The 26,469-nt window shown below is 42.9% G+C and overlaps 2 protein-coding genes across 3 annotated transcripts in view; one reads left to right on the forward strand and one right to left on the reverse strand.

The window, feature by feature from the left end:
- TIMM10 (translocase of inner mitochondrial membrane 10) overlaps window positions 1-26,469 on the forward strand; it is a 101,033-nt gene that overhangs the window by 56,270 nt on the left and 18,294 nt on the right. The window lies entirely within an intron of this gene.
- On the reverse strand, window positions 434-24,859 carry SMTNL1 (smoothelin like 1). Its single transcript, XM_075842862.1, has 6 exons — window positions 24,318-24,859; window positions 15,161-15,313; window positions 7,000-7,105; window positions 5,016-5,167; window positions 1,930-2,104; window positions 434-491 (listed from the first exon to the last, which is right to left on the reverse strand). The coding sequence occupies exons 1-5, from the start codon at window positions 24,857-24,859 to the stop codon at window positions 1,960-1,962; spliced, it is 1,098 nt and encodes a 365-aa protein (XP_075698977.1). The 3' UTR covers window positions 434-491; window positions 1,930-1,959.

Raw genomic sequence — 26,469 nt, forward strand, 5'->3', positions numbered from 1 at the left:
TCGTCACGATGATCATGTGGTCATTTGATTGGCCGAATCCTGTGGTGTGTCATTCTTATAAACAACCCATCACAGGAGATGCCACAGGATGGGGTAACCCCATACATATTAGATTGTTCCTGATCCTGTTCATGTATATTGCCAGCTTAACTGTTACAGGTAATGAAGAGAGAAGAAGTGGCCTAGTACCTGCGGCTGTCAGGGAATACTGGGAGTCGTAGTTTCCCACAGCCAGAGACCACTGTCGCACACAAAAAATTTGTAGGGTTCGCAGCAAACTAATGGTCAATTGGTCATTTAAAAAAATTTGATGGGATTATCTTGCAACAACATGATATTAAAATGTACACACAATGTAACCATAATATATTTATTTAAAAATAAAAGCGTCTCTTTGTACTTTGTGTCCTTTCTTAAGGACAGTATGGAGGCATCAGACACCGGGGCAGGTGCTCAGTAACTCCGTCTTCTTGTATCCGTGCTCATGAAATCTGTGTATAGAAAAGAAAATAAGGACTCCGGCTCTTGATAATGGAGAGAGTTACATTACTGCATACTTATAAATATATATTGTGTGACTGAAATGTGTATATAGTAACACAGAGTAGACATGAAGTGCCAGTCCATGGGTGTAGATCACATATTGCTGTCAATACAAACAACTGTAGATTCAATAACGTACTATTTCTATGCACACTATTGTATAATTTTCCAAAATTAAATTAACTTCATCTAAAGGTAAATGTTTTGGAAAAAAAATGAGTTTTCTAAGGAAACGTGATGTAAATTTATGGGGACGAGTGATCGGTATAACGATCGCTCGTCCCCATGAATAGCTCCTTGTGAAAGGAGCAAACGAGCGCCGATCAAAGAGCTGTCTGGTTGATCAGTGCTCATTTACACGGCCCATATCGAGCCGTGTAAGAGGACCCTAATAGAACATATTGATCTAGGCCACCAGTATTACCTTAAATTGGATTTCATAGGGAGAGAATGATCACTGATCCTTGGTGCTGGAGCGCAAATTATATATGGTCAGTAATCATGAAAATCGGCACTTCTTTGATGTAAATATGGATTTTGCACCATATTTGTAACATTTCTGAGCACCTCTTTTTTTTTTTCTGGGTTCTGTGTGCAGTTTTTGGTTTTGAGTGTGCGCCAAATTTATGCAACTATTTCACAGACAAAAAATAAAAGGAAGTATACTCCAAATATTGGCACATACACCAAATTTGCGTTAATTTGACTCACATACAGTAAAGGCCCTTTTACACGAGACAATTATTGGCCAAACGAGTATTCATGGAACGCTCATTCCCGATCATTGCTGTGTGTAAATAGGGCAACGATCAGACGATGAATGAGCAAACGCTCGTTCATCGGGTGATCGTATCGTTTATGCAGCCTAAAATATTATCGTTGTCGGCAGTATAAACAGTGAGACGTGCTGCCAACATGACAGAAATGTATGGGGACGAGCGATCGTAGTAAGGAGTGCTCGTCCCAATACATAGCTCCTTGTGAAAGGAGCCAACGAGCATCGATCATCGAGATGTTACGTTGATCGCCGCTCGTTTGCACGCCCCATGGTGGGACGTGTAAGAGGACCCTGTATTAAAATGTATTCCTAAGATTTAAATGCAATGTGTAATCAGAGGTTGACTGATTTATCGAGCCACAGTCTGGATTGAAATAAGTGTAAAAATACCCGTACAATTGCAGAATGTTGACAGGTATGCTGGGCCGGTGTCGGGATTGGATGTTTTTATGCGAATGTTACCGCTGCTAACAAGACTATTTCCAATATAAACCTTTATATTGGGGAGTTTCGATTTAAACAAGTAACTATTACGGGGCTAAAGAGGTGGAGATTCATGTTTGTATGTTATATGTATGTTATATGCATTATAGCTGATGGGTCCTTACCTTCTATGCATTTGTAATTCTTCGCTTAGCTCATGCTTTCTTGGTTTTTACTAAGCCTTTAGCAACCAAACTGCGGTACAACTCCTGCACATATGTGTAAACACATTTAGAGTCTGGAACCTTCATTCGAACCATGTCTTCAACATCCAGAAGTGGGGGACAATCTGCGTATTCCCTTCACGGAAAATTTAGGAAAAATGTTGATTTAATTGAAGTAATTACAGATATAAGAAGTATGCTTACACCTCAGACAAACACAAGAACAGAAACATTTCATCATCATAATATACTATATATAACTAATAAACTCATGTTCACTAGAATATGGATTTCTCTTCTGATCACTGTTGAGTTAACACCAGATAAACCTGGGCAGATGCCAGGGCCCACTTGGTTTGGGGGGACCATGGAGATCTACATAAAATGTTCTACCCTTGTCATACCAATGGTGGGGTAGACAGGGAGGCCACTGTAATTCTGTCTTCCAAGGGCTGACATATACCTGGGGTCGGCCCTGGTGAGTGTAGTAATATTGTGATTGGCAACATTTTTATCCAGGCCATTGAGCGCCGATGGGCAAAAACGCAGCGAAATACGCATTCTCTGCCTCCCATTGATGTCAATGGGAGGTCAAAGACATAAACGCCCGAAGATAGGGCATGTCGCTTCTTTTTCCCGTGAGACAGTTTTTCAGTTCGCAGGAAAAAAACGCCTCCGCCTCCCATTGAAATCAATCCTCCATAAAAACGGCCGTTTTTTGGCGCATTTTCCGACACGGTTTCCACGTCAAAAAACATGTAAAAAAAACCTCAGTGTGAACATACCCTAAATGTTTCATCTTCTGGATGCTCAATAGAGATATTGAAAATGTTGAGAAACTAAAGGAAAGAATATGGAATTCAGGTTTGGGATCCACATTGTAAAAAGGACATAGGAGAACTGGAGAGGGTTCACAGGTGGGCGAATAGATTATTAAATCAGAAGGGAGGTGTCGCTTACAATGAAAGAATAGAAAAATTTGGCTTGTTCAGCTTGGAAAAAATACGCCTTAGAGGGGGATCTTATTAATATCTATAAATATACGTGTGGTCAATACAGAGAACTAGCACATGATCTGTTCTTTCCAAGAACTCTACAAAGGACCAAGGGACATCCAGTGTGTGTGGAAGAAAGACATTGCAGACATCCATATAGGAAAGGGTTCTTTACAGTTACAGTAGTCAAGCTATGGAATGCCCGACCCCAAGAGGTAGTGATGGCAGATACTATGTCAGCATTTAAAAAGGGGCGAGATGTTCATTTACTGACGAATGGCTTTAAGTGTTATAACTAATCTAACAATGAATGTCGGGTAATTTATTGATAAGGGTTGAACATGATGGACCGGTGTCTTTTTTTCAACCTTTGTAACATGTAATCACACATTGATGGACTATCCTCAGGATGGGCCATCAATATTTTTTTCCCCCTTTTTAAGCTTGACTTACATATAACCCTTTGAGTCCATGTTTGTTTAAATAATTTGGTCCTGCCTAATTTAAGATCTTACTTAAAACAGAACATATACAACGTACCATGTTTTGATTTAGTTCTAGTTTTAGTGTGTCTTCTATTTAATGACCTTAAATACTTAAGTATGAAATCTTACAAGTGAAGAATTTTACTCTATATATGACTTTACACGGCAAGTCTTAATGTATTGGACAGTGCTGAAAGGGGTATTCGCATCCAACACACTTATGGCATATATATATATATATATATACCCACCTTCCAAAAGTGGGAAACTGGAAAAAAAATCTTTGTGGGGTGGAATAGGAAAAAAAAACAGCGATTCCTCAATCTTTTGAGGGGGTTTTGTTTTTATTGCTTTCACTATATGGTAAAATTGTCATGTTATCTTTATTCTAACCGTCAATACGATTACGGCGATACCAAATTTGTATAGTATTTTTATGTTTTACTACTTTTACAAGGAAAAAACCGAATTGTTAAAAATAAAATTTGTGTTTTGTCACCACATCCTGAGAGCCATAACTTTTTTATTTTTCCATTGATTGAGCGGTATGAGGACTTATTTTTTGTGGAGTGAGCTGTAGTTTCTCTTTGGACTTTTTGTCACTTGTTATTTTATTTTTTGTGGGATATAAAGTAACCAAAAAACAGCGATTCTGGCGTTTTATATTTTTTTCTTTTTGCGGCGTTCACCGTGTGCGTTAAATAATGGTATATTGTAATATTGCTGACTTTTTTTGTTTTTTTATGTTTTTGACATAACTTCAAATGAAAAATGGGAAAAGGTTTTTTGTTTAACTTTTAATTTTTGTATTTTTTTTTTTACACTACAAAAAACTTTATTTTACTTTTTTTTACACATTTCATTAGTCCCCCTAAGGGACTTGAACCAGCGATTGTTAGATCGCTGGTACAATACACTGCAATACTAATGTATTGCAGTATATTGGCATTTTTACAGGCTTCTGTTAAGCCGTGCCAGAGACACGGCTTAACAGGAGATGAAGAAAGGCAGCCCTAGGGGCCTTCATTAGGCCCCTAGGCTGCCATGACAACCATTGCCCCCCCAGATCACTTTGTGGGGGGGGGGGTGCGGTGAGCTGTCAAAGGGGGGCGCTCCCCTGTTTCTAACATCTTAGATGCTGCAATCGTGCTTGATCGCAGCATCTAAGGGGTTAAACAGCCACGAACAGCGCGATCGCTGTTCCTGGCTGTTAGACCAGGGTGTCAGCTTTAAATCACAGCTGACACCCGCTGCGTATACACAGATGTAGCCAAGTTTATCTGGACTCCTATAACTTGCTGTAGCGTGAACTCACACAACAATAGACATTGAAAAGTCATTGAAAAAGTCAAGTTAACGCTTCTTGCCACTATGTATTTAAGGTGTTAAGAGTCAAGATAAAGATGGCTGCATCTGTATGTTCCTCATTAACTACAGGAACATATATCTTAACATGTGTTATAAGAGGTTATCCTTATATCTTATTTTTCACTTGCAAGTCATGTACTCTCAAATTATTTTTCTGTCTTCATGCAATCATGCTATTTCTATAAATATTCTTCCTCACTCTGCTGCATTGAAGGCCAGCTGAAAGTTCTCTCTTCTGTTCTTTGGGTCGAGAGAGTCGTAGTCGAATGCATCAGGGAAGAAAGCCAACATCAGAGCGCAGAATGCGAGACCGCTGCTCCAACTGCTTGAAAAATTCTGGATGTCCACTCCCTTATATAACAGGAGAAACACAAAAGAAATGCCACTATATACAAACTCCAAATAAACGCAGTCTATGACCACCCACTCTACGTCTATATAGTGCCGATTTTATATGGAGGCACACAGAGTTTTCCATTATTGGATTCTGTACAATCATGGCATAGTAATACAGTAACATCTTTTGTAGGCCTAAAAAAAGGTCTATCCAGTGCAGCCTCTTATCCTGCAATGTTGATCCAGAAGAAGGCAAAAACCATCATGGGGCAAAAGCCAAATATGACAAATAAACCCTAGACCAACAACCCATCTCCAGATATCTAGTTACCATATGTAATATTATAATGCTCAATAATTTCACATAGGCCCCTTTTGAACTTTTTGGGTGAATATAACTTGCACCGGCAAAGAGTTCCTTAGTCTCAATTCTCTCACAGTAGGGAATCCCCTTCAATGTTGGTATAGAAACCTTCTTTCCTCTAGACATAGTGAATGCCCCCCCCCCCCCTGAGGATAGGCAATCAATTTTCTTTTACCCAATAATGACTTTAATCTTTCTGGGTACTGTACTCCACCCATTCCATTTATTACTTTCATTGCCCGTCTTTGAAGTAATTCTCAGTATCCGTCTTATTCCGTGTATGTATATGTATATATATATATATATATATATATATATATATATACATATACTGCACAGTACCACTTCTCCTGTCCTGTATACTGGGTGTAATTCTCAGTATCTGGATCATTCTGTATATATGGACACTGCACAGTACCACTTCTCCTGTCGTGTATGCTGGGTGTAATTCTCAGTATCTGTATTATTCTGTATATACACTACACAGTACCACTTCTCCTGTCCTGTATACTGGGTGTAATTCTTAGTTTCTGGTCTTGATCTGTATGCCAAAAATGTTTGTAAAAACACCATGAAAAATGCTTAAAATATATGGAGTTATTTACAAGCGTAAATAAATGTGTGTGTAAATGAGGCCGTAAGGTTATAATTTTTACTAAAATAAACCCAGCTGCTGAAACTGTTGCCCATTTTGTCATATGGGAAGATAGTGAAACCTTCCCCAAAACACAGATATATAACTAAGGGCCTGTTCACATCAGCGTTGGCTTTCAGTTCCGGGGTTCCGTCAGAGGTTTCCATCGGGTGAACCCCGCAACGGAAAGTCAAACTGAAACCACAACTTCTGTTTCAGACACCATTGATATCAATGGTAACGGAAACATTGCTAATGGTTTCCGTTCGTCACCATTTCGGCAGATTTCAGTTTTTCCGACAGGATCAATAGCGCAGTCGACTCCGCTATTGATTCCGTCATTAAAACAGAAACCTGCTGGAATGGTGACGAATGAAAACCATTAGCAATGTTTCCGTCACCATTGATATCAATGGTGACGGAAACGGAAGCTGTGGTTTCAGTTTGACTTTCTGTTGCGGGGTTCACCCGACGGAAACCTCAGACGGAACCCCGGAACGGAAAGCCAACGCTGATGTGAACAGGCCTTAAGGCTTCAAAACACCGGAACCCTCACACAACGGTGACAAACGGAAACCATTTGCACCGGATCCGTTACCATTGAAATCAATGGTTTCCGTTTGTTTCAGTCAGGGTGCCGTTCATGGGTTCTCCTGAGGGAAAGGTCTGACGGAACCCATGAACGGAGCCCTGACGCAGATGTGAAGAAGCCTAAGCGTGTGTTTACGTGAGATGGTTTCGTTGTGGCTCTTTACACCACAATATTTGGTTGAATACTCCCCAATAACTTTACAAGGGGAAAAAAGTTTACCCTTTATGAATAAGATTTACGATTTGACAAATTCTCACCTCCCGTCCTCGTGTCTTTGCCCTGCACCATTCAAGCAGCATGTTCTTCACAGCACCTGCACCACAGCTTGTCGACCGCTGAACACGAACCCCTGAAGTTGACACCCTGCAAGAGAACCCATACCACATAACTTCATATATAACCTGACGGAACCAGTGCCGACTGTAATCACAGGACTTTACTAGCGAACAAGTTTACTCTACAGACGCACAGACAGCTTCCCATCTACAGTATCTATCTCATAACTCATCTATCTATCTATCTATCTATCTATCTATCTATCTATCTATCTATCTATCTATCTAATCTATCTATTCGTGTAGCTGACATTAGTGGGGTGCAAGTGAATAGAGCGTTTTTTTAATTTTAGATTAGAAGCTTTGGATTTTAGGCATTTAGGTGCATGTCCTAAGGCTGGATTCACATTGTGCATTATGGTTGCGTTTTTAACATGTGTTTTGTTTGTTTCGGTTAATAAACGCTCATTGAGTTTACCTATTAAAACAATAGACGCATGTGAAAAAACTCAACAAAGAAATGGACATTTTGACCCCAGACTCAGAGGCATTGACTATGGATTTGAAGTAACATCTTTCCGCAGAATTTTTGGGCAAAAAGAAACTGTGTGGATAACGACACCAAATTGCTGTGTGTGAATGCAGCCTAAGTTTCAACTCCAATGAGGCCATTCTAGGAAATGTTACTTGGTGTATGGTTGCACATACAGGATTTTCTGAATGCTTACCACAAAAGCCAAAAGTACCATACAGGACAGAATCTTAAAAACCACATTCACACAATGCAGCAGAAAACCACACTTTTCTTTTTTTTTTAAAGTGTAGCATGCCCTATTGTAACGTCTATGTCCGGGGGCCGTCGTTCAGACTTACCCCCTGACGGCCCCAGCCATGGACGTCAGTCTTATCAGCGTCAGCTCCCTCCAGGGAGACGCCGGCACTCACTTCCGGGTCCTCGGACCGTTTCCCGCAGGGCGCGCGCGCCCGCACGTGCACGGCCTTAAAGGGCCAGTACTCGTCCAGCTGTCCCCATCCAATAATTAGCCAAAATGGCTGCTGGACTATAAAGAGGGGCTCTGCCCACTTGTTCGTTGCCTGAGCGTTGTTGTATACCTAAGTTTGTCTTGCAAACGGTCTCCCAGTGTTACCCGTTCCTGCTGGCTGTACCCTGTATCCCGTGCTATCGTATCTACTGAGAAAGTCAAGTCGTATCTTCTGCTACATCCACGGTGCCACCTGCTGTGAAAGTCAAGTCGTGTCTTCCGCTGCATCCTCGGTGTCACCTACTGTTAAAGTAAAGTTGTGTCTTCCGCTGCATCCACGGTGTCACCTGCTGTGAAAGTTAAGTCGTGCTTCCGCTACTGTCTACATTGTCTCAGGTACACGTTCTGAACTATAGACATTGTTTTGTACCTTGTTGGCCAGCTGCTACCCCGCTACGCGGTATGGCCCAGTGGGTCCACACCCCGCGCCGTGACGGTACGCTCAGGCCATGGACCCCACTGGCCAAGTCAAGGGCCTGTCATCCTCCCAAACCATGCAGGCGGACTTGCAGGATCTGCAAACACAACATGATCAACTTGCACAACAGCTAGGGGTGCTAGCTTTTTCCTCCACTGCTCCTATTCAAGCTCCTCCTGCTACACTTCCTGGCAGCCCCAGTTCGGACCCTCGGTTCTCGCTGCCATTGCCACCTCGGTTCCATGGAGACGCTAGTTCGTGCAGGGGGTTTCTGAATCAATGCCATATCCACTTCACTCTGCACGCCTCAAGCATTCCCTTCGGATGGAGCCAGGATCGCCTTCACTATATCTCTACTTGCCGGGAAGGCCCTGGCATGGGCGAATCCTATCTGGGAACAACAAGGACCCGCGACTTCGAAGGGTTTGTGCGGTTGTTCCGTTCCACATTTGAGGAGCCTGGACGAGCCTCGTCGGCGGCCACTGCTAACTTTAACCTGCGCCAGGAGGACACCTCCATGGGCAAATGCACCATCTAGTTCCGGACTCTGGCAGGAGAATTGTCCTAGAACAATGAGGCCTTGGTAGCATCCTTCTGGCATGGCCTTTCGCCTGAGATCAAGGACGAACTGGCTGCTCGAGATTGTCCTATCGACTTGGTTCCTGATTCGTCCCCTCCTCGCGGTAGAGTATACCCTCTCTCCTTGCCAGAGACCCAGTCTATGTCGGCCTACATTAAGGAGAATCTGGAGAGGGGCTTCATACAAAAGTCTTCATCCCCATCCGGAGCCGGGTTTTTCTTTGTCAAAAAGAAGGATGGATCCCTTCGATCCTTCATTGACTACCGAGGTCTCAACTAGATCACGGTGAAGAACAGGTACCCATTGCCGTTGATTTCGGAACTCTTTGATCGCATACGGGGGGGGATTTTTTTTTTCCAAACTAGACCTGCGGGGGGCTTACAATCTAATCCGGATCCGTCAGGGTGACGAGTGGAAGACTGCATTTAACACATGTGATGGACACTACGAATATTTGGTCATGCCCTTCGGCCTGTGTAACGCCCCCGCAGTGTTTCAAAAATTTGTCAATGCCATTTTTCGCGATCTCCCCTATGTCTGTGTTGTGGTGTGTCTCCATGATATCTTGATTTTTTTCCCCAGATCTTGTGACTCATCAGGGTCATGTCTGCCAGGTGTTGCTTCGATTAAGGGAGAATCATCTTTATGCCAAGTTGGAGAAGTGCGTGTTCCAAGAGAAGTCTCTACCCTTCCTGGGCTATATCATCTCTGATCAGGGTATCAAAATGGACCCTGAGAAGGTCAAGGCTGTCCTGGAGAGGCCACGTACCCAAGGCTTAAGGGCCATACAACGCTTCCTGGGATTCGTCAACTTCTACAGACTGTTCATTCCCAACTTCTCTTCTTTGACAGCCCCCATCACTACCCTCACTAAAAAGGGTATGAACGCCAAGGTATGGACTCCAGAGGCGGAAGTCGCATTTAGAACCTTAAAAAAGGCCTTCACGTCAGCCTCTATTCTTTATCATCCTGATGTATCCCTACAGTTTTCGTTAGAGGTGGACGACTCCTCTGTTGGTGCTGGTGCACTTTTCTTCCAGAGAGGTTCAAAAGGCAAGACAGTGGTATGTGGTTACTACTCCAAGCTGTTTTCTCCTGCAGAGCGCAACTACTTGATTGGGGATCGGGAGTTCCCGGCCATCAAACTGGCCCTGCAGGAGTGGAGACACCTACTGGAAGGCGCAGCTCATCCTATCCTGGTTTTCACGGACCACAAGAACCTGACTTACCTACAGACGGCTCAACGGCTGAATCCTCGTCAAGCCAGGTGGTCATTGTTTTTTGCATGGTTCCGGTTCGAACTCCACTACCGACCTGCCGACAAGAATGTGAGGGCCAATGCCTTGTCTAGGTAATTTGAGACAGAGGACACTGTGGAGTCCCCACAGAATATTATCGATCCTTCCTGCATCTACTCTGTTAACCATCTGCAGGTTAGAGACATTCCTCCGGGAAGAACTTTTGTACGTCTGGCTGGCCGAGGAAGAATCCTTCGCTGGGGTCACCGTTCCAAGCTGGCAGGTAATAAGGGGGGGCCTGTAAGACCCGATACCTAATTGGCCGTCAGTTCTGGTGGCTGACGCTGCCCATAGACGTCATGGACTTTGTCTCCTCCTGTACGGTGTTTGCAGTAAACAAAGTTGCCCACTCCAGACCAGCCGGTCTGCTCCAACCACTGCCTGTGCCCAATACCCCCTGGCGGCATATTGCTATGGACTTTGTCACAGATCTGCTTCTCTCTGCGGGATGCAGTGTGATCTGGGTGGTGGTGGATCGTTTTTCTAAAATAGCTCATTTTGTTCCCCTGACTGGCCTGCCTTCTGCTGCTCGACTGGCTGACCTCTTCATACAAGACATCTTCTGTCTGCACGGCTTGCCTCTGCATATTGTCTCAGATTGAGGGGTCCAGTTCACCTCAAAGTTCTGGAGAGCACTCTGTGGCCTACTCAGTGTAAAGTTGGACTCCTCAGCTTATCATCCTCAGTCCAATGGACAAGTCGAAAGGGTTAGCCAAATTATGGAGAACTATCTGCGGCACTTTGTCTCCAGATGACATGATGAGTGGGTGCAGCTGCTCCCGTGGGCGGAGTTCTATAATAACCATACTAGTGAGTCCACCACATCCAGTCCGTTCTTCATAGTGTAAGGCCAACATCCTCGAATACACATGCCCGGCTCTACTATGTCCCAGGTGCCTGCAGCCTACTCTGCCTTCAGGGACTTTCTGCAGATATGGCAGCAGACATGATCTTCTATTCTGCTGGCGGTGGACCGCATGAAGAGAAAGGCAGACACTAGAAGACGAGAGCCTCCTCAGTTTCTTCCAGGTACAAAGGTCTGGCTGTCTTCCAGGAATATCCGGCTGAGGGTGCCGTCTTGCAAGTTTGCCTTGGACCCTTCGAGATTCTGCTACAGATCAGTCCTGTGTCATACAAGCTTCGACTGCCTCCTACCCTCAAGACCCCTAACTCCTTCCATGTCTCCTTGCTGAAACCTGTGGTCCTGAACCACTACTCCAGGACTCCTAGTTCCGCAGTGGCTCCTGGCGATTCATCTGGAACTTTCGAAGTGAGGGAGATCCTGGCCACCAAGGAAGTGGGAGGAAGGAAGTTTTATTTGGTAGATTGGAGGGGATTTGATCCAGAGAGGTCTTGGGAGCCAGAGGAGAACATTGATGCTCTTGTCCTTGTGAAGAAATTTCTCCCCGCTCTGGTCCGAAAAGGAGGGGGCGTAAGAGGGGGGGGATACTGTAACGTCTATGGCCGGGGGCCGTCGTTCAGACTTACCCTCTCACGGCCCCGGCCATGGACATCTGTCTTAACAGCGTCAGCTCCCTCCAAGGAGACGCCGGCACTCACTTCCAGGTCCTCGGACTGTATCCGGCAGGGTGCACGGCCTTAAAGGGCCAGTACGCATCCAGCTGTCACCAACCAATAATTAGCCCAAATAGCTGCTGCACTATAAAAAGGGGCTCTGCCCACTTGTTCCTCGCCTGAGCGTTGTTGTATACCTAAGTTTGTCTTGCAAATGGTCTCCCAGTGTTTCCTAGTTCCCAGTGTTACCCATTCCTGCTGCCTGTACCCTGTATCCCGTGCTATCGTATCTACTGAGAAAGTCAAGTCGTGTCTTCCGCTGCATCCACGGTGTCACCTGCTGTGAAAGTCAAGTTGTGCTTCCGCTACTGTCTACATTGCCTCAGGTACCCGTTCTGAACTACTGTATACACATTGTTTTGTACCTTGTTGGCCATCTGCTACCCCGCTACGCGGTACGGCCCAGTGGGTCCACACGTGACACCTATGCATTGTTGATTTGCTGTGTTTTTTTTCTCCCATTGACTTGAATCGGAAAAACCTACATTTAGAAATGTGATTGAGTGCGCTCCCGTGATAATGGTATTACAAGGTATCATCTGCCAGTGCCTGCACCTGGTCCGCTGAGCCAGCCACTACGATCACCGGGACCATCTCAAGAGGTAGCGACCTTTTAGCCTCCCCGCAGCAAAGCACCTCATAGGGGGTTAAACAGTGAAGACCAGGTAGACCACTTAGATAACGCCCTAAAACTATGTTCACACAGCGGATTTTGCTTGGTGGGTACCGTCGCAAAATTATTCCTACCGTCAACAGGAAGATTCCTACTCCCATTTACTTCAATGGGAGGCTTGGGGCGGAATCATCCCGAAGATCGTGCAGGACGCTTCTTTTGTCCGCTAGCTGAAAAATTTATCCAGCAGGAAAAAGAAACGTCCGCCTCCTATTGAAATGACTGGGAGGCAGAATTTTGTGATCTTCAAGGATACGTTTTATTTATAGAAGCAATGCACTGCCATGGGGCACACCTTCTACCATGTGCAATGCTGGCTGCGTTATATTGATGATGTTTTTTTTTTTTTGGCAAGGATCTGAGTCATGGCTGGTGGGTTTCATGGAGCAGTTGAATGACAAGCAATACAACATGAAGTGACACATGAATACAGTAAACAAGAAACAGAGTTTTTGGATATCCAAATTTTCCCTGATGAGTTCCTTCAGGAAGGTGTCTTTAGGAAAGCCGAATCTGTTAATTCGCTGCTGAATGCCTCATCGGCCCACACCAGATCCACCATCAAGGCCGTCCTGATTGGCCAATTCCTGGGGATGAGACATGTCTGCTCCCTAGATACCGCCTTTGAAAGTCAATCTAGAGGTTTGTGGTTAAGATTTAGGGATAGAGGCTAAAGCCACAGGAGAAGAGCCAAAGCTACACCCCGTAATGACCTCTTAACTCCTTCCCGCCGCAGCCATTTTTTTGATTTTGACTTTAATTTTTTTCTTCCACACCTTCCAAACGCTGAAACTTTTTTATTTTTCCATCAATATTGCCGTATGAGGGCTTGTTTTTTGCAGTATGAGTTGTACATTTTCAGTGCACCATTTATTGTACCGTATAACGTAGTGGGAAACTGGGAAAAAATATTTGTGGGGTGGAATAGAAAAAATACCGCCATTCCTAAATTTTTGGGGTGGTTTTGTTTTTAAGGCGTTCACCGTGTGGTAAAAATGGCATGTTCGTTTTATTCTGTGGGTCAATCAGATTACAGCGATACCAAATTGATATAGTTTATTTTATGTTTTACTACTTTTACAAGGAAAAAACTGTTTCTTAAAAATAAATTTCGAGTTTTGTCGCCATATTCTGAGAGCCATAGCTTTTTTATTTTTCCGTCGATTTAGCGGTATGAGGGTTTATTTTTTGCGGGGCGAGCTGCAGTTTATATTGGTATCATTTTGGGTTACATGAGACTTTTTGATCACTCTATTTAATTTTTTTGTGGGAGATGAAGTGACCACAAAACAGCAATTCTGATGTTTTTAATTTTTATTTTTTTTACGGCGTTCACCGTGCGGACTAAATAATGATATATTCTAATAGTTCAGACTTTTATGGATGCGTCGATACCAGTTATATTATCTGTTCATTTTTTTTACATTGTGCTTGAGGGAAAATGGGAAAAGCTTTTTTTTTTGAGCATTGATTCTTTTTTTATTTATTCAAAAAACGTTATTTTACAGATTTTACTCGTCCCCTAGAAGACTTGAACCAGCGATACTAATGTATTGCAGTATATTGTGAACCTTCCTCAGGCTGCCATGCCAACCAACGGCACCCCGCGACCTCGCCACGGGGGGGCCATTGGAACGTTACAGGGGGTCGCCCCCTTTTTTTAGTCATTTAAATGCCGCAGTTGCTATTGACTGCGGCATTTAACGGGTTGAACGAGTGGGATCCCACTCGTTACCTGGAAGGGTCGGCTCGTTCTATGGAGTGGGCTTAGCCCGTGAGCCAGCTTCATACTCCCCCACCCGTCGTGCGCCGTATATATCCGGCGGATGTCAGGAAGGGGTTAAAGGCCAAAATACAAGGACCGAGAGATGCAAAAATTTGTTTCAGAAGTACCTACAACAATCAGTGAAAGATTATGAGAACAATACTAAACAAACATTGACCCAGTCTGAAGCAACGCTATCTTTGAATCAAGCAGACAGATCACTAATGGCGGCGCGGAGAGGTAAGAACCTCAGCAATTTTCTGATCAGGAGCTACTATGTGAATGATTGTGCTAAAACTGGCCTCCAGTACAAATGGATGACCAATGATTTTTCATTTGAAATTCAAAAAATTTTTTTTAAAGTTACACATTTTTATAATATTTTTATTTTATTTCACAAGGTGGAAAGTATTAAAAATGTAATAATAATTTGACATGTTTTCCTATGTTGGCCACCAGAGGGAGCACTTCCCATAATTACAGCAAGGTGTCAGGTAAAGCAACCTGACTCACAGCTGCTGTAAATATGTGAGGAAGACTTTCCCTACTAGTGACCACACTCAACACCCTTCCCTATTTTTGGCTACAAGGCAGGAGGAGGTATATTCAAATTGCCTAGCACTCTGAGAGCCATTTTCGGAGTGAGTGAACGGGATTTTCTAAAACACCATTTATATGTACTGTACTGTACCAGAAATCTGCATCAATTACTCCACATGTGAATGTGGTCCTAGAGTTATTCTTTTCTTTGTGACATTTTGTTACCTCTACCTGATTAATGCTATACTCACCCTCCAAACTTTTCGGCAATGTCTTTCCTTGTGGCTCTTCCATATGATTTTGGCATGGTCCTAGAACGTGGAAGTTCAGATTTTCGATCCCGTTGTTCCTTTTCTTGTGCAGCCTCTTTACCTGGAGATCCAGTGATGCTGTCCTTTGTAGAACTGACAGTAAGAAAACAATAATTTATGAGACTTCCTGCAGTAAATTATTAAGTGGACAAACTATAAAGCAGGAAATCTTAAAGGTTAACTAAACTTTCCAAAAACTTCTGACGTGTCTTAGTGACATGTCAGAAGTTTTGATTGGTGGAGCCGGAGGTCCGAGCACTAAAATGAAGTTGCAGAAGCGCCCAGTCGAGGGCTGAGCCGCTTTGGTTTCTGATTGTCTTTTCTTAGGAAGTCGAGCATTTGGTGTGCAGGCTCAATAAAAATTCTATTTAAGACTCAAAACGTCTGATATGTCAATATCAGAAAGTTTAGTTAGGCCTCATGCACACGACTGTATTCGGTCCTTGATATACAGACCGCATGTCGGCCGCATTTCCAGGACCGAACACGGTTCAGAGAGCCGGGCTTCTAGCATCTAGCATGTTTTAACTTTTTTCTGCCGTTCAGTACAATTACAGTGATACATTTATACTTTTTTTTAATGTTTTACTACTTTTGCACAATAAAAACACTTTAAAAAGTATCCGACACACAGAGCACCTCTGTCATTTAAATAAAACAGCTGACTGCTGCTAACAGAGCCGCTCCGAATGTTGGGCAGCTGTCGCAGCAATCAGCAGTTGTAGTGGATGGTTGTGCTAATGTCGCCCTTCTCCTCTGTTGGCAGGACCGGTTCTTTTGAAACTGTTGTGTTGCAGTTGCGGCGACCTGTGGTTTGCAGCACGGCCACAATAACTTTCATTACTGAGATGCAGCCAGCGTGACACTGCTAGGCAGGCAGCGCTACACAGCGATCTTTGGCTGCGCAACCTGTCTTGCGACCAAAGTTGCGGTGTAGCCCTAGCTTTAAAGAAAAGGAAGCAAGTAGAGCAAAGTAAGACACGTTTAACCCCTTCCCTCTTTAGCCACTTTTGACCTTCCTGACAGAGCCTCATTTTTCAAATCTGACATGTTTCACTTTATGTGGTAATAACGTTGAAATGCTTTCACCTATCCAAGCGATTCTGAGATTGTTTTCTCGTGACACATTGGACTTTAAGATAGTGGTAAAATTTGGTCGATAAATTCAGTATTTAATTGTGAAAAACACGAAAATATAGTGAAAAATTGCAAAAATTAGCATTTTTCTCAATTTAAATGTATCTGCTTGTAAGACAGGCAGTAATACCACACAAAATTGTTGCTAATTAACATCCCCCATATGTCTACTTTAGATTGGCATCGTTTTTTGAACATCCTTTTATTTTTCTATGACCTCACAAGGCTTAGAACTTTAGCAGCAATTTCTCACATTTTCAAGAAAATTTCAAAAGGTTATTTTTACAGGGGCCAGTTCAGTTGTGAAGTGGTTTTGAGGGCCTTATATATTAGAAACCCGCAAAAAGTCACCCCATTTTAAAAACTTCACCCCTCAAAGTATTCAAAACAGCATTTAGAAAATGTCTTAACCCTTTACACATTTCACAAGAATTAAAGCAAAGTAGAGGTGAAATTTACAAATTTCATATTTTTTTGCAGAAATACATTTTTAATACAATTTTTTTTATAACACAGAAGGTTTTACCAGAGAAATGCAACTCAATATTTGTTGTCCAGTTTCTGCAGTTTTAGGAAATATCCCACATGTGGCCCTAGCGTGCTACTGGACTGAAGCATCGGCCTCAGAAGCAAAGGAGCACCTAGTGGATTTTGGGGCCTTATTTTTGTTAGAATATATTTTAGGCACCATGTCAGGTTTGAAGAGCTCTTGCGGTGCCAAAACAGTGAAAATCCCCCAAAAGTGACCCCATCTGGGAAACTAGACACCTCAAGGAAATTATCTAGGGGTGTAGTGAGCATTTTGACCGCACAGGTTTTTTACAGAAATTATTGGAAGTAGGCCGTGAAAATTAAAATCAACATTTCTTCAAAGAAAATGTAGGTTTAGCGATTTTTTTTCTCATTTCCACAAGGACTAAAGGAGAAAAAGCATCGCAAAATTTGTAAAGCAATTTCTCCCGAGTAAAACACTACCCCACATGTGGTAATAAATGGATATTTGGACACACGGCAGGGGTTAGAAGGGAAAGAGCGCCGTTTGGCTTTTGGAGCTCAAATTTAGCAGGAATGGTTTGAGAGGCGATGTCACATTTACAAAGCCCCTGAGGGGACAAAACAGTGGAAACCCCCCACAAGTGACCCCATTTCGGAAACTACACCCATTGAGGAAATTATCTAGGGGTATAGTGAGCGTTTTGACCCCACAGGTTTTTTGCATAAATTATTGGAAGTAGGCTGTGAAAATGATAATCTAAATTTTTTCAAAGAAAATGTAGGTTTAGCTAATTTATTCTCATTTCCACAAGGACTGAAGGAGAAAAAGCACCGTAAAATTTGTAAAGCAATTTCTCCCGAGTAAAACAATACCCCACATGTGGTAATAAACGGTTGTTTGGACACACGGTAGGGCTTAGAAGGGAAAGAGCGCCATTTGGCTTTTGGAGTCCACATTTAGCAGGAATGGTTTGCGGAGGCCATGTCACATTTACGAAGCCCCTGAGGGGACAAAACAGTGGAAACCCCCCACAAGTGACCCCATTTTGGAGACTACACCCATTGAGGAAATTATCTAGGGGTATAGTGAGCGATTTGACCCCACAGTTTTTTTGCAGAAAATATTGGAAGTAGGCCCTGAAAATAATAATCTACATTTTTTCAAAAAAAATCTAGGTTTAGCTAATTTTTTCTCGTTTCCAGAAGGACTGAAGGAGAAAAAGCACCACAAAATTTGTAAAGCAATTTCTCCCGAGTAAAACAATACCCCACATGTGGTAATAAACGGCTGTTTGGACACACGGCAGGGCTTAGAAGGGAAACAGCACTATTTGGCTTTTTGAGATCACATTTAGCAGGAATGGTTTGCGGAGGCCACGTCACATTTGCAAAGCCCCTGAGGGGACAAAACAATGAAAACGCCCAAAAAGGGACTCCATTTAGGAAACTACACCTCTTGAGGAATTCATCTAGGGGTGTAGTAAGCATTTTGACCCCACAGACGTTTCATAGAATTGTAAACTGCCTGAAGAAGGGGCCTCTGTGCTCTGAAAGCTTGCATATAGAACTTTTATGGTTAGCCAATAAAGGTATCATACCTATTATACTTTTGTCTTTTTTGACACAAAAGTATTTAACATTTCATATAGAATTTATTAGAATTAGGCAGTGAAAATAAAAACAGTCCTTTTTCTTCAATAAGACGTAGTTTTAGCGCAAATTTTTTCATTTTCTCAACAAATAAAGGAAAAAAAGAACCCAAAATTTGTAAAGCAATTTCTCCCGAGTACGGCAATACCCCATATGTGGTCATAAACTGCTGTTTGGGCAAACGGCAGGGCTCAGAAGGAAAGGACCGCCATTTGGAGTGCAGATGTTGCTGGATTGGTTTCTGGGCGCCTGTGGGCCCAAAACAGTGGAAACCCCCCAGAAGTGACCCCATTTTGGAAACGACACCCCTCAATGCATTTACCAAGGGGTGTAGTAAGCATTTTAACCCTGCAGGTGTTTTGTAGAAATTAGTGTTCACTCGATGTTGCAGAGTGAAAATGGGATTTTCTTCCATAGATATGCCAATATGTGGTGCCCGGCTTGTGCCACCATAACAAGACAGCCCTCTAATTATTATGCGGTGTTTCCCGGTTTTAGAAACACCCTACATGTGGCCCTAATCTTTTGCCTGGACATATGACAGGGCTCAGGAGTGAAGAGTACCATGCGGATTGGAGGCCTAATTTGGCGATTTACAAAGTATTGGTTCACAACTGCAGAGGCTCAGATGTGAAATAATAAAAAGAAACCCCTGAGAAGTGACCCCATTATGGAAACTGCACCCCTCAAGGCATTTATTAAGAGGTGTAGTGAGGATTTTCACCCAACAGGTCTTTTCCATAAATGAATGCACTGCGGATGGTGCAAATTAAAAATTTATATTTTTCCCTAGATATGCCATTCAGTGGCAAATATGTCATGCCAAGCTTATGACACTGGAGACACACACCCCAAAAATTGTTAAAAGGGTTCTCCCGGGTATGACGATGCCATATATGTTGAAGGAAACTGCTGTTTGGGCACGCTGTAGGGTTCAGAGCCGAGGGAGCACCATTTGGCTTTTGGAGAGCGGATTTTGCTTGGTACTAAATTTGTTTGAGTATTGCTGGTGTTTTATAATGTGGGGGTACATGTAAGCGGGGCGGAGTATATAAGGGGCATAGTCAGGTGGTATGAAAAAAAAATAAAAATCCATAGATGTGTGTTACGCTGTGAAGCAATCCTTTCCGCACAGGCCAGTGTCGCACTGATAAATGGTGTAATTTCTTATCCCCCTTTTGGTCCACACTCTGCACCTTTGTAGTTTGAGGAATTTTGCTGGGAAGTGTTGTCCTGGTATAATACGGGCACCGTCGCTTCCAGCGGATATGTTTGGGCCCTCCCTTTACTGGTTCCCTAATTTTAGGTCCTTGATAAATCGCCTCTTCAAACAGAAGAAATGTTCCCCTCGGGCACAACTGCATATTTTTTTATTTCCTGACTTATTGGAGCCATAACTAATTTTATTTTTCATAGACGTAGCGGTATGAGGGCTGGTTTGTTGCGGGATGAGCTGTAGTTATTATTGGTACCATTTTGGGGTACATGTGACTTTTTGATCACCTTTTATCCTATTTTTTGGGATGCCAGGTAAACAAAAAAATGCAATTCTGGCACAGCTTTTTTCGGTTTTTTTATACAGCGTTCACCATGCGTTATAAACTACATGTTAACTTTATTCTGTGGGTCAGTACGATTCTGGCGATACCTAATTTATAGCATTTTTTTATGTTTTACAACTTTTTTCACAATAAAATTACTTTTGTAAAAAGAATGTATTTTTTTTCTGTCGCCAAGTTGTGAGAACCATAACGTTTTAATTTTTTTGTCGACGGAGGTGTATGAGGGCTTGTTTTTTGCGGGACGAGCTATAGTTTTTATAGGTACCATTTTTGGATACGTGCGACTTTTTGATCACTTTTTATTCTAATATTTGTAGGGCAAAGTGACTAAAAAACAGAAACTCTGGTAACGTTTTTTACGTTTTTTTTTTACGCTGTTCACCGCGTGCAATAAATAATACAATATTTTGATACCTCAGGTCGTTACGGTCGTGGCGATACCAAATACATATGGTTTATTATTATTTTTCAATAATAAAGGACTTGATAAGAGTAAAAGGGGGATTGTGTTTTATTTGATTTACTTGAAACTTTTATTGTTTTCAAACTTTTATTTTTTGCACTTTTTTTTACACTTTTTTATACTTTTTTTTACACTTTTCTTCAAGTCCCACTAGGGGACTTGAAGGTCCAACGGTCAGATTTTTTTTTTCTAATACATTGCACTACCTATGTAGTGCAATGTATTAGATCTGTCAGTCATTCACTGACAGCAAGCCGATTAGGCTTCGCCCCCTGGCGGGGCCTAATAGGCTTCCGTAATGGCAGAGCAGGAGACCATTGTGTCTCCTGTTGCCATAACAGCAGTCGCTAGTCCCGATTGCCTGTCAGGGCTGGCGATCTGCTAGTAACCGCTACGATGCAGCAATCGCTTTCGATTGCTGCATCGAAGGGGTTAATGGCAGGGATCGGAGCTAGCTCCGGTTCCTGCCGTTACAGGTGGATGTCAGCTGTACAGTACAGCTGACATCCACCGCTGATGACGCCGGATCAGCTCCTGACCCGGCGCCATCTTGCCGGCAGCTACGGAAGCCGATCAGGCTCCGCCGCCGGGCGGATCTTGACCGGCTTCGGTGCTAGGCAGACCGGGAGGCCAGTATTAGGCCTCCGGTTGCCATTGCAGCCACCGGAACCCCGGCAATTTCATTGCTGGGGCTCCGATGAGCTGCAAACACCTTAAGTGCAGCGATCGCGTTTGAGCGCTGCACTTAAGGGGTTAATGGCGGGGATCGAAGCTAATTTCGGTCCCCGCCGTTACAGTCGGATGTCAGCTGTAAGATACAGCTGAGATCCGGTGATGATGGCACCGACTCAGTTTCATGTACGGCATTTTGCGGGAAGTCAATGCTTTCCATGACGTACATGTACGTCAAATGTCGGGAAGGGGTTAAAGCTGTCAGATTTCCTACAGGTCTCTCACCTATTCATAGTTACATAGTCAGTACAGTTTGAAAAAGACATATGTCCATCAAGTTCAACCAAGGGAAGGGATGGGAGAAATTATAGAACTTTGTTTTACCCCTATTGATCCAGAGGAAGGTTTAAGCAAATACAATATAAAAATTACCCATAAGGCATTAACCAATCTTCCCTAAAAAGGAAAAATCCCCTCCTGATCCCAAGTGGCGATCAGACTGGATCAACATTCAAACAAGAATTCTACACATGGATATTGGAGCTGATATTTTTTAGTTCTAGGAAGCTATCTAACACTTTTTTATAGCCATCTACTGTCCCTGCTGTGACGGCTCCTGCGGTGGCTATTTCACAGATTCATAGTTCTTATGGTAAAGAAGGTTTGTCGCCTCTGCAGATTGAACCTTTTTTCCTCCAGACGGAGGGAGTGCCCCCTTGTATATTGAGAGGACTTTACACGGAACAGATTTTCACTATATTTCTTGTATGTGCCATTAATATATTTATGTAAGTTAATCATGTCCCCCCTTAGTCGTTTCTTTTCAAGGCTAAATAGGTTTAGTTATTTTAATCTTTCCTCATAACTTAGATTCTCCATGCCCCTTATTAGCTTTGTTGATCTTCTTTGTATTTTTCCTCCTTTCTATGAACTGGAGCCCAGAACTGAACTGCATATTCTAGATGAGGCCGCACTAATGCTTTGTAAAGTGGTAATATTACATCCCTGTCCCGCGAGTCCATGCCTCTTAATACACGACAATATCCTGCTGGCCTTTGAAGCAGCTGATTGACATTGTGCCGTTATTTAGTCTATGATCTACAAGTACACCCAGATCCTTCTCAACAAGTGAATCCCCCAGTGTAGCTCCCCCGAGGACATATGATGCATGCAGGTTGTGGGTACACAGATGCATAACTTTACATTTATCCACATTAAACCTCATTTGCCAAGTGGGTGCCCAAACACTCAGTGCGTCCAAATCGGCTTACTATCCTACATAACTTGGTGTTATCTGCAAAAGTAGAAATAGTGCTATTAATCCCATCCTCTATATCATTAATAAATAAGTTGAATAATAGTGGTCCCAGCACTGAACCCTGGGGTCACCGCTTATAACCGGGGACCATTCAGAGTAGGAATCATTGACCACAACTCTCTGGATACGGTCCTTGAGCCAATTCTCAATCCAATTACAAACGATACTTTCTAAACCTATAGTCCTTAATTTACCCATTAGACGTCTATGAGGGACAGTGTCAAATGCCTTTGCAAAGTCCAAAAACACTATATCCACAGCGGCCCCTCTGTCTAGGCTTCTGCTCACCTCTTCATAAAAACATATCAGGTTGGTTTGACAACTTCTGTCCTTAGTAAAACTGTGCTAGCTGTCACTTGTACTACTATTTTTTGACACATAATTCTGTAAATAAGAGCCCCTCAAATATTTTTTCCACAATGGATGTTAGGTTTACTGGTCTATAATTACCTGGGGAAGTGCTAGGGCCCTTTTTGAAAATAGGCACCACATTTGCCCTGCGCCAGTCCCTTGGCACTAAACCAGTCACTAGAGAATCTCTAAATATTATGAAGAGGGGGACAGAAATAACTGAACTAAGCTCTTTAAGAACTCTAGGGTGTAACCCATCTGGGTTATAGAACTTAGCTTATACCATATCTACATTCATCCAATTCAGTATATCAACTGATATATTAACAGCACTGGCACCGGCTACATCAGCTGCTCTTTCTTCTGTCGTATATACAGAGCTGAAGAACCCATTTAGTAACTCTGCCTTCTCTTGATCCCCTGTGACCAACTCTCCATTACCATTATTTAAGGGTCCTACATGTTCAGACCGTGGCTTTTTTTGCATTGATATACTTAAAGATTTTTTTAGGATTTGTTTTACTATCCTTGGCCACGTGTTTTTTCATTCAGTATTTTTGCAGATTTTTTTTTTTTACAATATAGCGTTATTTAACACGCATGGTGAACACCATAAAAAATGTAAAACGCCAATATCCCTGTTTTTTGGTCAATTTAGCTCTAAAGAAAATGTAACAAAAAGTGATGAAAATGTTCTACATACTAAAATATGATACTGATAAAAACTACAGCTTGTCCCGCAAAAAATGAGCCCTCACACCGCTCAATCGATGAAAAAATAAAAAAGTTACGGCTCTCAGAATGTGGCGACACAAAACATCTTTTTTTTAACAACATTTTTATCAATAAAAGTAGTAAAATATAAAAAAACTATACAAATTTGGTATCACCGTAATCGTATTGAGTCACAGAATAAAGATAAGTTGTCATTTTTACCACACGGTGAAAGCTGTAAAAACAAAACCCAAAAAACTATTGAGGGATTGCAGTTTTCTCCAACTTCAGCGCGCAAATAATTTTTTCTCAGTTTCCCAGTACATTATATGGAACTATAAATGGTACCAATAGAAACTACAACTCTTCCAGCAAAAAATAAGCCCCCACACCAGTCTATTGACGAAAAAATAAAAAGTTATGGCTCTTGGAATGCGGGGAGTGAAAAACGAAAATTAAAAATAAAAAAAATTGTTCCGTCCAGAAGGGGTTAAAATCTCCCATTTATAATTTGTACCATTGTTTGACATCAGTTCTTCCCAGTCTATATTCTAAATTGCAGCCCTCATCTTGGGGAAATTGGCCTTCTTAAAATTTAGTGTTTTTGCCCTCCCAGCCTGTGTTCGTTTTTTACAGTATAGGTAAAATGTAACTATATTGTCATCACTGTTACCGAGGTTTTCACGAAAAGTCAATTCATTTAGGAACAAAAACATTTGGCAGGGGGGACATTACCTGGCTTCAGGCTTGCTGTCCTCTACTTTATCTGCATTGTTTTTGGCACTAGGTTGAGTCAGCTCTTCCGTACTTTTATCATCCACATGATCGGTGGCAGCGGGTACCTCCTGGCTACTGGCTGCATCTTCAAATTTTTCTACTTTGTGACCAGACAGGTCACCTGCACTTTCCTCTTGGGTTGAGGAGCTTTCTTCATTTGCTCCTGTACCTGCTTTTTCTCCTTCTGAGGTCACATAGTCTTCTGTTAGCTCTTCACTTGATGCTAATGTATCTCCCCCTTCTTTTTCGGTCACCTCTTTCCCCGTTCCATTTGTATCTCCGTTTGTTGCCACTGTCTGTTCATCCCTTTGGGGAAGACCAACCAGAAATGTATCTTCATTAGTCTTCTCTTCTAAGGGAGATGTTTCCTCAGGAGTTGTAATGGCATCTTCCATAGCATTAATTGTGCTCTCCTCCGTAGTCCCTGATGATTGTGGACTTCTTCTTGTGGCCTCCTCCTGGGGTTCCTCTGTTAGGGTAGGAGGTTGTTCTTCTGCCATTTCTTTTACAAAAAGTAATAGTATTTACCTTCCAGCTGCTACCAGAAAAGTGCCTTCTCCTCTGAGTCCTTTTCCCTCCTACTTATCACTGGGCATGGTGGGTGTCTATTTTTATTCGGGATTAGCCGGCTTTAGCCATCCTCCTTAGCCACCCCCACGCCCTGCCAGCTGTCACCTTGATTCTCTATCACTGGAAAACTAAAAACAGTTCTGTATTATGTCACTTGTCACCTTTCCTCATTGTCCCCATAAATAATGCACAAACAAATCTTTGTGTTCCTACAAGATATTAGTATCTGGATGAGAACGCTAGCGATGTCTGCATGAGATGCAGCATTATTTAGTTGGTTTAAAGGGGTTTTCCCATGACGGACATTTATGACATATCCACAGGATATGTCAAATGTCAGATAGATGCGGGTCCCACCTCTACAACCTGCACCTATCTCTAAAACGGGGCCCCCTAAATCCCGTTCTAGCTTTTTGTGCTAACGCTGTCTCCCATTCCTGACTTTATGGTCGGGAGTTACGGAAACATAAGCAACAAGTTTTTGTAACTCCAATACTAGTGAATAGCAGTTAGGGAAGCAGCTTAGAAGGCGAGCCACACTGTTTCCGTAATCACCATTCAGTTCTATGGGACTTACGGAAGCAGCGTAGCTCAGCCAGTTACGCTGTTTGTGTAACTCCCGACCATAAAGTCAGGAAGTGGCCGGGAGACCGCATTAGCACCAAAAGCTAGAACAGGGTTTAGGGGGCCCCGTTCTAGAGATAGGTGCGGGTCCCAGAGTTGGGACCCGCATCTATATGACATTTATGATATATCCTATGGATATGTCATAAATGTCCTTCATAGGAAAAGCCCTTTAAGTCCTATAGTCTGCAGAATTGGAAAACTGGTCTACTTTGTGATCAGTTGTAAAGGATCTGCCAGACACAGCTTCTGTGGCGACGCCCGTGGGTAATCAGTCTGCACCTGCTCCTAAGTCTGAGAGAGTGACACGATCTTCTACCAATCAGGCTGGGAGGCTGAGGAGTGGGAGAGCCTATCACAGCCTGGCCAGACGGAGCTAGCTCCCGCCCTCTGTCTATTTATACCTGCATTTCCTGCTCCTCCTTTGCCTGTGATTCTTTTCTGTTTCCTGGCTCTGCTGCTCCTGCTATGATTATTGACCTTGCTTCATTTTTGACCCTGGCTTTAATGACTACGCTCCTGCTCTGCGATTTGTACCTCGTGCACTCCTGGTTTGACTTGGCTCGTTCACTACTCTTGTTGCTCACTGTGTTGCCGTGGGAAACTGCCCCATTTCCCTTAGCTTCTGTGTACCCTTGTCTGTTTGTCTGTCGTGCACTTATTGAGTGTAGGGACCATCGCCCAGTTGTACCCCGTTGCCTAGGACGGGCCGTTGCAAGTAGGCAGGGACTGAGTGGCGGGTAGATTAGGGCTCACCAGTCTGTCTCCCTACCACAGCATTACATCAGTTTTACAATCTGCCCTCCTATAATAAATGTATATTAGGGCCTGTTCACATCAGTGTTTGCTTTCAATTCGGGGTCTATGTTCACCTGTTCCGTCAGAGCACACTAGGCTATTGTTTCCATGAAAAAAA

The sequence above is a fragment of the Rhinoderma darwinii genome, chromosome 11 (genome assembly GCF_050947455.1).
Source record: "Rhinoderma darwinii isolate aRhiDar2 chromosome 11, aRhiDar2.hap1, whole genome shotgun sequence".
NCBI lineage: Eukaryota > Metazoa > Chordata > Amphibia > Anura > Rhinodermatidae > Rhinoderma > Rhinoderma darwinii.